The sequence below is a fragment of the Danio rerio genome, chromosome 24 (assembly GCF_052040795.2).
Source record: "Danio rerio strain M-AB ecotype USA chromosome 24, GRCz13ab, whole genome shotgun sequence".
NCBI lineage: Eukaryota > Metazoa > Chordata > Actinopteri > Cypriniformes > Danionidae > Danio > Danio rerio.
The window spans coordinates 45,075,001-45,088,043 of record NC_141044.1 but is presented as its reverse complement, the minus strand read 5'-3'; the positions used below and the strand labels follow the sequence as shown (position 1 = coordinate 45,088,043).

General features: G+C 38.8%; 1 protein-coding gene across 5 annotated transcripts in view; it reads right to left on the bottom strand.

Annotated features, from left to right (window-relative positions):
• Positions 1-13,043, bottom strand: part of top1mt (DNA topoisomerase I mitochondrial) — a 28,346-nt gene that overhangs the window by 3,879 nt on the left and 11,424 nt on the right. For 3 of the 5 annotated variants that reach the window (NM_001442321.1, NM_001001838.2, XM_087308425.1), the window contains 7 exon segments: positions 603-752; positions 2,812-2,906; positions 4,438-4,565; positions 5,162-5,276; positions 6,780-6,848; positions 7,741-7,923; positions 8,320-8,463. In NM_001442321.1, coding sequence (NP_001429250.1) covers positions 603-752; positions 2,812-2,906; positions 4,438-4,565; positions 5,162-5,276; positions 6,780-6,848; positions 7,741-7,923; positions 8,320-8,463 — 884 coding nt within the window. 5 annotated transcript variants of the gene reach the window in all.

Genomic DNA, 13,043 nt, shown 5'->3' with positions numbered 1-13,043 from the left:
CAAACCCTATTCTATTTTATACCTCTTTGCCTTGAATCAGAGTGTGTAGGGGTAGAAATATCCCTCTAAGAAATAAGACAGCACGCGCACACACACACACACACACACACACACACACACACACACACACACACACACACACACACACACACACACACACACACACACACACACACACACACACACACACACACACGTCATGGTGTGGTCAGAAGCGCAGGTTGCGAGCGCAGTGGAGTGTTTTAATTCACTCATAAGGAAGTGGAGCTGTAAATGCACTGTGGGAGTGTTGATGATGATGATGATGATGATGATGATGATGATGATCTTCTGAATGAAAAACACCTCCCGAAAACACCCCGCGCCAAAAGTGACGAGCTCCAGCACTAACACTATCTAGTAACATAAAAAGCGCAATGAAAGGCAGAGTGGTGCGTCCAGCGTACGAGACTCCGGGCTTTGCAAGATGCACTGAAATATCCTGTATATTTTGTTCATGGATGTAAACACAAGAAAACAACACACCAGGCGTCCTGTAAAAAGCATTTGTGTGTGTGTGTGTGTGTGTGTGTGTGTGTGTGTGTGTGTGTGTGTGTGTTTACCAGGCCACAGTGATGCGCGGGTCCAGGTAGTTGAGTTTAGACGTGCCCAGAGCGATCACCTTGTTCTCCTCACGGTCGGTTTCCTGCAGCTGCAGCTTCTTCAGCTGATCACACAGTCTCTGCACAGCCTTCTGCTTCTTCTCTACCAGCCTGACACACACACACACACACACACACACACACACACACACACACCATTTATACACACATAGAAGCGCATTATTTATACACACACAAATATACAACCACTATCATTCACACACACACACACAACCCCAAATCAGCAAAAGTTGTTACAGTACAGAAAACACAAATACAAAGAGAAAGTAGTGATTTCTAAATTCTAAATCTGCAGACGATATGAACACACAATATCTGCTGTTGAGCTGCTCATCTTCAGCTCAGTAAATCTCCATCCTCTGCTCATTTAGCGCTCAACACACTCCAGAAACAGAGACAGCAGCAGTTCAGGGTGGTGATCAGGTGATCTGCTGGATAATGATGTGATGTCCACAGGTGATGTGATGATGATCTGCTCATCAGGAAAGCTCTAGTGCTTTAGGAGCAGAGATGGGTCGAGGATCTCCAATTTGGCACAGATAGGAGAGTAAATGAGTGAAGTGTGTGAACACAATGATCCTCAGAGAGAGAGAGGAAGACATGTGGAGATTTCACCTTCAACAGTGCAGAACAGCATTAAAGACTGAAGGAGTCTGGAGGAGTTTCAGTGCTTAAAGGACAAGAGGGCAAGCCTGAGCTGAACCACCGTGACCTCCGACCCCTCAGGGGGCGCTGCATCAAGAGTCCTCATTCATCTATCAGCAGATCAGCACATGGGCTCAGCACTACTGCGCTAAACCTGTGACAAGCAGCACAATACAGAGTCACATCCACAAACACCAGCCAACACTGCACTGTGCCAAGAGGAAGCCCTATGTTAACAGTGTCCTGAATTGCTTCTCTGGGCTCTGGGATGGAGCATCACACAGTGGAGACGTGTCCTGCGCTCAGATGAAGCAGTGTTTCAGGTGTTTCTGGGAGAAATGGACGCCGTGAGTTCCAGACCAAAGAAGAAGAGGATCATCCAGACTGACACCAGCAACACGTCCAGAAGCCCGGTTCTGTCATGGTCTGGGGTTGTGTCGGTGCTCTGGGCGAAGGTGACCTGCTCCAGTAATGCTGAACAGCACAGAGACATTCTGGAGCTCAATATGCTGCAGAGACGCCCATGCAGAGTCCAACAAGACCATGCAGAACCACATTCAGCCCACATTACAGAGGAGACAGACGCTGGACTGGCCTGCCTGCAGTCCTGACCTGTCTCCAATAGAGAATGTGTGGTGCATTTTAAAGCACAATGAAGAGCCCATACTATTGCCCATCCTAAACACTTGTCTGCAGGAGGAATGGGACAGAATGACCCCTGAAACACTTCAGCACTGCTGTCTTCAGTCCCTACACGCCTGTAAGAGTTGTGGACAGGAACAGCAGCAGCACACAGCTGGAGACGCGTCACTGATACTGCAGTTTTATTTACATGTGTTGAGTTTTATGAACCAAAATTGGAATGTGTGTTTATTCTGGGGAAATAACTATGAGAATCACGAGGAACACATTAATAATGTTGGTAGTTCTGCAGATTTGGGGTTGTATATGCACACGGGCATCATTTATACAAATGCACGCACACACACACACACACACACACACACACACACACACTATTTAAACATGCATGCTTGCACACACAGCATTTGTACACAAAACAGATGCATGCACATTCATCATTTACATATGCACCTACATCATTTATACACACACACACACACACACACACACACACACACAAGTGCTGTTTTATCACTTCCTGCGTTCTGATCTCGTGTCTTTTACACACGGCTGATGTGAGTGTGTTGTGTTCTCCTGCAGTTCATCATGGGTCAGATGTTGTCTACAGTGAACGGCACCACAGTTTCTGCTTCTGCTCTAATCTCAGCAGATTCATCACTCAAGCAGAGCAGAAACTACTGATTTGTATTTAAATTTCTTTATAAATTCAGTTCTTTGTTTCTCTCTGAGGGAGAGATCTGACCTGGCACAGCCGCAGTTTACTGTCAGTGTGTTCTGCGTGCGTGTGTGTGTGTGTGTGTGTGCTGCTGGCGTTCGTGAACTGCAGTAACCTTGAGTCCTGCACTGAAACGTTTCTCACTTGCTGGATTTGTCAGACGGAGTGTCTTTATCCACTTGCTTCGCCTCCTTCAGCTCTTTCCTGGCTTCTTCTATTTGTTCCTTTTTCTTTTGGATCTGAAAACACACACACACACACACACACACACACAAACACACACACAGACACACACACAAACACACACACACACACACAGAAGCAAATGCATGAGCACGACCCCTGACCCCAAACAGACACATACACTGCGAGTGTGCATAGTTGAGTGTGTGTATCAGTGTGTGCGCTCTGTGTGTGTGCATGCGTGTGTGGATGGATGAATAGAGATATACACACAGACACACACTCTGATGCACTCTATCGGTGTATGTGTGTGCACATATATATAATGTGTGTGTGTGTGTGTGTGTAGTGCAGTGCATTAAGCTCTGTGTGACCCGTGTATGCTGACGCTGCTTTATGGTCTCGGTGTGTGAGAATGAGCGGCTGTTTGCTCTGCGCTGTGTGTGTGTGTGTGTGTATGTCGTCCTCTATAGTGGAGCCGTGACCTCGACCTCCGCGCTGATCGACTGCTGGACCAGAAACATTTCAGTTCCTGCTGCTTCAAACCCACCTGGAATCCAATATCAGCCGCGGCGGACAAACACACACACACACACACTGAACACACACTCATAACGGTATGTACACACACACACACACTATTCTGCTCAGATAATCAATGAGTAATGCATGTAAGCAAATAATGACAGAATATAGACGATATATTGTGCTGCATTTAAATAAGAGTGTATTAAACAGTCAGCTGCATGAAAATAAGAGCTTACTCACTGAATATCTTTCATAATGCATTCAAAACACTTCTGCTAAAATAAATCAATAAATCAATAAATTACATCAACAATTTGTTTTTTTTAATGTTCCTCTTGATATTTCCTGCTTATTAAAATTGTATTTAATGTTGAATTAATAATATTATTATTTAATTATTAGTTAAAGTGTGTATGATGTTTATTCTGTGATCTTCAGTGTTGTTGTTCATCTTTGGTTCTGACTAATCTACTGTATCTGCACAAATATATTACTGTAAAGCATCGTGTATTTAACAAAACACAAGATCACAGTCCATTATTATCACAGCCAAATTCATATTTTGGGGAAAAATATTTCATAAAATCTAGTTTGCACTTTTTTGCAATAAGTTGATCCTCCATTTTTCTGTGAAATTCAGACAGAAGTTATTTTCAAAAGAGGACGAACACATTTGTGCAGAGTGCTGTATACTGAACACACACACACACACACACACACACACACACACACACGCACACACACACGCACTTAAAAGATGATAAACAAATTCCCTGATATTCCATGACTTGGACAAAAGAATATAAACTTTACTAAATCCCTGACTTTCAACATCTGGAATAATAGACATTATAATATTCCAGAAGTAGACCTGTGTTCATCTCAGTGCTCCTGAAAGTCTCAGATTGTGTAGTATTGTGTGTTAATGTGTGTTATTGTGTAGTATTGTGTGTTAATGTGTAGTATTGTGTGTTTTTGTGTGTTAATGTGTAGTATTGTGTGTTATTGTGTAGTATTGTGTGTTATTGTGTAGTATTGCGTGTGTATTTGTCTGCTCACCTTCTCTTGCAGCAGCTGCATGGACTTCTCGAATGTTTTGGGTGCTGCCCTCTGGTGGTTGCAGAGTATGGCCACAGCTCTGTTGGCGCGGTTGTAGGACAGGATCTTCTCCTCCACTGTGCCGTCATCTAAAACACACACACACACACACACACACACACACACACACACACACACACACACACACACACACACACACACACACACACACACACACACACACACACACACACACACACACACAGCAGAACTCAATACACAACACACCCTTTCAAAAGGCCATGATGAAGCGTTCATCCTGTTGTCAATCCGGGAAAGCTTTTATTATTATAAAACATACATTCTATAAAGCTGTTGTTATATTAAAGGCCACCTATTATGCAGAAATCACATTCATAATGGGTTTAAATGAAAATATCTCCAGCAGCCTCTGATGCTCAACATGAACTAATTGTGTTTGTTCTAATCAGACTTGATGCAGAAACACTGTGATTGACATTCTGCCTTTATATGTGTCATCAGAGGGGGGAAGCCCCGCCCACTAGTGTCCATCTCTCCATCTCATTAGCATGTCCAGCAGCCCTGAGTGAGAAGCAGCCGTCTGTCCATTAGCCATTAGAGTGTTTGAGCTGCTGAAGATGATGTCAGCATAGACTAAGAGCATTATAGATGTGGAGTTGTGGATGAACAGCGACAGGATTCTGAATACACAGAGCAGACGCACCTGAGGTGAGTTTATTGAGCTGATCCTGCAGTGTCGTCGAGGCGTTGAAGGTTCGAAACACTTTAGCTGTCAGTCCAGACATCGACTCGGTCAGAGCTTTGTTGAGATTCACAGTCTGAGAAACAAACAAACAGCATAATAATCATGAGAATCACACACTAAAACATCACACACACAATGCTGTGAGTACATGATCACTTGATGACTATTTGGGTTATTATATTTTAAAAGTAACTAAAATAAAGTGCATTTAAAAGTTCAACATAAAATGCATATTAAAATGCATAAAATAGATTAATATGCATAAAATAAATTAATATGCAAAACGAAAATGCATATTAAAAACACAAAATACATAATATGCGTCAAATAAATTATGCGTAAAATAAAATGCACATTGAAATGCATAAAATAAATAAATATGCATAAGAATATTAAAATACAAAATAAATTAATATGCATCAAATAAAATAGATATAAAAATTCATAATACATAAATATGCATAAATTAATATGCATAAAATCAAATGCATATATAATCCATAAAGATATATGCATAAAATAAATTAATAAACAGAAAATAAATATGCAGAAAATAAAGTGCATATGTACAAAATAAATTAATATGCATGTTAAATGCTAAATTGCAAAAAATAACTGTAACACTTTAAAATAATGGTCCATTAGTTAATGTTAATGTATTTAATAACCAGAAAAATCAGTAACACATTTGTTTCTGTATTTTATTATCTCTGTTGGAATGAATCACCAACTATTCCAGCATACGTTTTACGCAGCAAATGCCCTTCCAGCTACAACCTAATACTGGGAAACACCCATACACACACACACAACGGCCAGATTAGTTGATCAGTTCCCCTATAGCGCATGTGTTTGGACTGTGGGGGAAACCGGAGCACCCGGAGGAAACCCACACCAACACGGGGAGAACATGCAAACTCCACACAGAAACACCAACTGACCCAGCCGAGACTCAAACCAGAGACCTGAGTGCTGCGAGGACACAGTGCGACAACCTGCATTTTAATCATAATAGTTTTAATAATCTTATGTCTGAAACTGATTTCTTTTATTTCTGCTGTGATGACAGCACATAATATTAGACTAGACATGCTTCAAGATACTAGAACTCAGCTTAAAGGGACATTTGAAGGCTTAACTAGGTTAATTACATGTAAGTATGCATGCATATATGCATGTGCCTACTTGTATACAAAAATATAAACTTCCTAGGGGGGCTAATAATATTGCCCACAGATGTTTAAATTTTTTTTTAAATATACATTTATTATTCCAGCCAAATTAAAAGAAATAAGACTTTCTCCAGAAAACAATAGAATAGAAATGAACTGTGATAAATGTCCCTGCACTGTTAAACAACACTTTTAAACATAATTGAAAACTCCACAGGAATAATTCTGCCTTCAACTGAATGCTTATGTATATTAAATATTAGTATTGAAATATTTAGTTTGTTATAATGCACTGAGCAGTGGACATTCAATAATTTAATTTCTTGAAATGACAAAGTATCTAATCACAATATGAAATCTACTTTAATATCAGCTGAATACTGTATGAGCAGATCCAAACTCACCGAAATTCTGTCAAATAAATCATCTTCTGGATCTTTATGCTTTATGAAGAGTTTGAGGTTCTTGAAAACCTGTCAGAAAACCACAGTAAAGCAGATTTAATACACACAATAATATGGTTTCAGCATTAATATGGCAGTCATGAATCTTGAGCCGCGATTATAAACAACCAGAAAACGGTTCAGGGGATGTGATTTTATCTCTAACATAAGAGTGTGAAAGATTGCATGTGTTTTCAGCTCAGTGACTAAGACTTCAAGCTAATTTAAACCATTCAGGACAGGAGATGCTAAAGTTTTCTGCTTTAATGATTGTGTTTATTTATGTATGTTGAAGACTATACAGTGTTTATTACATTATTCTATTCTGGTTTATCTGTATAGTGACTTTACCAATAATTACTGTTCCACAGCAGCTTTATAAAAGGTGAACATGACATCAGAAAGGTAAGGAGTTGTGTGTAGGGTGGACTATATATAAATGTAGGAAACCTGCAGTTATACAGTATATAGTGTACACAGTAAATGCTAGTATGTAATAATTATTAGATTTCTGTACCTCTAACACTGTTTCACCAATACTTCATCTTGTTTCTAGTCCAAATATCTTAATATTCTTACATCAAGAAGCAAACAGACAAGCAAAACATCTATTGTGTTGATTTCAGAAATAATGAGACAGAATTAAGTGTTTATCCTAGAACAAAAGCAAAAGAGCATGCCAACGGTGAAAGCAGAATAACGTCACAGCATAAAAACCATAACATTTTGCAAGAATGTTCAGGCAAACATTAGCATGTTCACTTTAATACCCTGTGAGAAAGCATTTAAGACTTTTCATTATTCTTTAAGGACCTTACAGATCTCTACACTGATTCATCAGCTTTTAATGCTTGAAGACTCTGTGGACACCCTGATCTTTTGAGGACAGTTAATATTATAAGCGTGTGATGCAGTGTTTGACCTGCTTCTCCACCGGCACTTTGTTGTAGTAGCGGATGGAGTCCTTTCCCAGAAAGTCGAACTCCACCACATGATCCAGTCCGTCCAGATGCTTGTGCAGGCGGATGTGCTCCACACGCAGAGAACAGCAGCCCACCGTATCTGCAGACTCATCATCCTTCTCATTACCGGCACGCAGGGCCAGCTGAACACACACGCACACAATAAGGAATGAACTGTAAACAGGGCTGCACAATATAAGGCTTCAGCATTGGTTTCGCAGTGTGTGCATTCACAATGATGAGTTGGATTATAGTTGGTCCAGTGTTATTTCATATTTTACACTACATTTGATTATTCAATCACAGCACCTAAATATCTGACTACTGCTCGACTCTTCAGATCATCATAAATCACTGTGTCTTTCACTTAATCTTAATTATTTATGCTTGCAATGTGTTTGATTCACTCCACATTACTACAATCAATCTAAACTAGTTATTTCATTAGGGGAACTTCAAGAAAGCATTTTATATGATAAAAAACAAAATTATTAAAAATAGAAATACACAATTTATTAATCAGAACAAAGCTGGCTGACCTTGTCAATGAAGTAAATGGCGACTCCTCTCTGTCTGCTCTTCATCTCTCTGGACTTCCAGTCTTGCATGTAGCGTTTCCTGATGGACTTCACACACTCCTTCAGCCGCCTCGCCGTCTCGTACTTCTGCCAGTCCTTCTCTCCCTGAACACACACCGTCATCATCATCATCACCAACACTATTATCATTACCAACACCATCATCACCACCAAACCATCATAATCAACAGTAAAAACACTGCCACCATCATTACCAACACTAAAACTTCATTACCACCACCACCACCACCACCACCATCAGTGCTAACATTACATTACCACCACCGTTTAATAACCAATAATCATCAAAACTACTACAACCATCATCATCATCATCATCACCAACACTAAAATAAACATCCCTAACACTAATAAAACCACTATCATCAACAACAAACCAACATCATTACTCCAACCACCATCAAAGGAAATCATCAATACCATTTAACACCTGAACAATCATCATCATTACCAACATCAACACCAAAATCATCATCATTACTAACACCATCATGATTCTAACTCAAATAAAAACCAATGCGCCACTGCAACACCATCACTACCATCATCAGCACCACCAAAACCATCATCAAGATCACCACCATCGTTACCTCCACCATTATACCAACACCAAACCCATCGTCATTACCAGCACTACTACCACCATCGCAAAAAGCAAAAGCATCATCATTACCCACATCAAAACAATCATTACCATCACTCCTACCACTTTCATTAACATCGTCATTACTAACAACAAGCCAACATCATTACCACCACCATCATTACAAAACACTAAAACCATCATCATTACCAACACTAACATCATTACCAACACAATCTTTACTAAGAGTAAAACAAAAACCAACAAAAAACCATCATTACCACTACCACCATCAACAACATCATTGCCAACAATAAAAGAATATCATTACCACCACCATCATTACAAAACACTAAAACCATCATCATTACCAACACTAACATCATTACCAACACAATCCTTACAAAGAGTAAAACAAAAACCAACACAAAAACCCTCATTACCACTACCACCAACAACATCATTGCCAACAATAAAAGAATATCATTACCACCACCAATAAACACCAAAACCATCATCAACACTCCTACTACTATCATTACCACCACCAAAACCATCAGCAATCACACAATAAACAGATATACAAACAAAAACACACACTAAACACCGTTAACACCACTACTACTAACATTACCAACATCAAAACAATCATCATTACCAACATCAATACCACCATCATTCTAACTCAAACAAAAACCAACACACTAACGCAAAACGCCATTACTACCATCATCATTGGCAACAAAACCATCCATACCACCCCAACTACCTGGGGGGTATTCCAGAAAGCTGGGTTAACTTACCATCTGCTAAAACCTAAACTCTCGGTTGATTTACCCAAAACCTGCTTAACGCGAGTATGTTGGTTCCAAAACAGGTGACAAGAGTTAGTTAAATCAACCTCCTGAAGATAACCGCGGGTTAATGCGCGTGCACGGCACACACCTGAAGGCATTTTCAGTAGATCGCCGAATTCACGAGTCACCATAGAAAGTCACGGTGAGAAAAAAAGGGCAACGCACTTTACAGAGGCGAAGCTGGAGGTTTTAAACACAGAGATTACACATCTGCTTCAACGAAGGAAAGAAATAAAGAATAAGAAATAGATAAGAAAATAAAAAATAAATAATAAGAAAATTTATTACTTCATTAAATTACACATGCCACCCTCCATTTTATTGTAATGATAAATTAAACTACTCTTTAACATCCTTTTTGAGTATGTTGTGTAACCATTCATGCATTTATTTTTCCTTCCATTAATTTCTTAAGGCCACAATATGTGTATTGACTAATAAGGCTTATAGAAATTGTAATCTTTCTGGAGCTAGAACTCTATCCAAAGTCATTAAAGACAGAAACATTATTATAAAAGGTAATATTTAATTACTGGAGCTCTTTATTTAACACTCTAGAATATGCTTTCTGACATGCAGCTAATAGAAAGAGGCCTGTCTAACTGCTGTGTCCTGTAATAAAGGCTTTTCAGTGGTTGAGTTTTTGACTTAAACCACACACTCTGTCACTGTTGTAAGTGATTGTTGTCAGGTAGCTTTAGGTTCTTTTTATTTTGCATGCAGACGAAGTTCCTTCTGCCTCAACTAACAAGCAGTGTAAGAATTTTCTGCACTTTTCCATATTTGAATATTACTCTTGGATCACAAAATCTTTTATCTACATATTTAAATTCTAAAGTAGCTGTATAAGGTCCATCTTCAAAGATAAAGTCACATGAGCATCAACTTAAGGTGAGAAATGTATATGAAAAATATGTTACACGTTTAAAGGTGTGTGTATAAAGCAGTGTACAAAATCATTCATTTTATTTCAGGAAATGAAGAAATGAACAGACCAAACTATTTGATTAAACATATTTTTTTGACTAATTATATATTTTTAGCACTCTTCCATCTGTTTTGTCTGCTTGGGTCACTGAGATTTCCTCTGGGTCAGGCTGCAGGTACGTGTCATCGTATAAGGCAGAAAAGGGTATCTTTTGTCCTCCAGCAAGTAACAATGTAGTGCCTATGATTCTATTTTATAATACAAATATAATTAAAAAAAACATTGTGTTAAGCAACATTTGCTTTATAGTTTTTTTTTTTACTATATTTGTGTTATACACTTGAATCATTACTTCCTGAAAATCAGCCATTTAGCCTCAACATAGTGATGAGGTGGGGTGTGTGATGAGCTGGTAAGTGGAAGCAGTAATGAGTTTAATAGTTGAAACACCAAAAGATTAAGGATAGAAAATTAAGTTGTACCTGCACACTTATACTTTGGACAAATTTTATATTATCAGTGTCCTTTAGTGACTGATGGAGCTTTAAAATCGGCTGCAATTAATGCACACAATAGCATTTAGAAACCCTGAAAAAAAATTATATTAAAAAATGTAGGTGTGTGTGCGTGAATGTATATATATAAGAACGACGTCCTACATCTTTAATTATAGATATATTTTCCTACAAAAGACAAAGCTGCCACTTATAATATTATACAGAAATGTGAGGGTGCAGAAGGAGAGAAAAAACACACAATCTTTATGTGAGATTCGAACTCACTCCGTTGTGCGCTCCATTGTTCTTTATTGACGCACTGTCCACTACGCTATTTCCGTGCTCTGAATCTTCTGTATAATGATACGCAGTAATGTATGACCAAGGAACTGTACGAAAGTGTAAAAAGCAGTTCAGTGCCAGGCATACTGTACAGGTGGTCCTACTGCCACATTGTACAGTTGCCTAAAATGCCCTGACGCGAATACAAAGAGCTGCACTGAATGTTTTTTATGGTAAGCGCAGACCCGCGGTTTGTCACATTTGATTTCAAAAAGGTTTGTTAAATATATTAACATTATGAATTTGGTTATGAAAAAAACTATGCACTTATAACCCTCTCACAACGAAAAAACTTGTATTTGTGTGTCTACATCCATAAATATTCCCATCAAAAGAGCACGCAATGCTCAGTAAACTCTCTAAAACAGACAAACTCTAAAACATAGCAACTTACTCTCTGAACATAACCTGCTCCGGAGCAGGTTATCTTCAGAGAGTAAGTTGCTATGGCTACTTAACATACCCAGAAGTTACCTCCGATTTTGGAACCAAAGTTGAGGTTATCCACCTACTTACTCTCAAACTTACCCGGGTATGTCACATAACCTGCTTTCTGGAACAGCCCCCAGCATTAACACCACCAAAACCATCATCATCACCACCATCATTACTACCACTGTCATTACCAACATCAAACCCATCGTCATTACCAGCACTACTGCCACCATCACAAACAGCAGAAGCATCATCATTACCCACACCAAAACAATCATTACCATCACTCCTACCACTTTTATTACCATCATTACTAACAAGCTAACATCATCATTACAACACTAACATCAATACCAACACAATCCTTACTAAGACTAAAACAAAAACCATCATTACCACTATCACCATCATCAATAAACACCAAAACCATCAACATCAAACCACTGTCATTACCAGCACTACTACCACTATCACAAACAGCAAAGCATCATCATTACCCACACCAAAACAATCATTACCATCACTCCTACCACTTTTATTACCATCATTACTAACAAGCCAACATCATTACCACCACCATCATCATTACAACACTAACATCAATACCAACACAATCCTTACTAAGACTAAAACAAAAACCATCCTTACCACTATCACCATCATCAATAAACACCAAAACCATCAACATCAAACCACTGTCATTACCAGCACTACTACCACTATCACAAACAGCAAAGCATCATTACCCACACCAAACAAATCATCATTACCATAACTCCTACCACTTTCATTATCATCATCATCATTAACAAGCCAACATCATTACCACCACCATCATTACAAAAGAAGAACAGCAATACCAACACAATTCTTACTAAGAGTAAAACAAAATCTAATACAAAAAGAATAATTACTACTACCACCATCAACACTCCTACAACTATCATTACCAACACAACACCAAAACAATCAGCAATAACAACTAACACAAAATAGACACACATACAAATAAAAACATACAT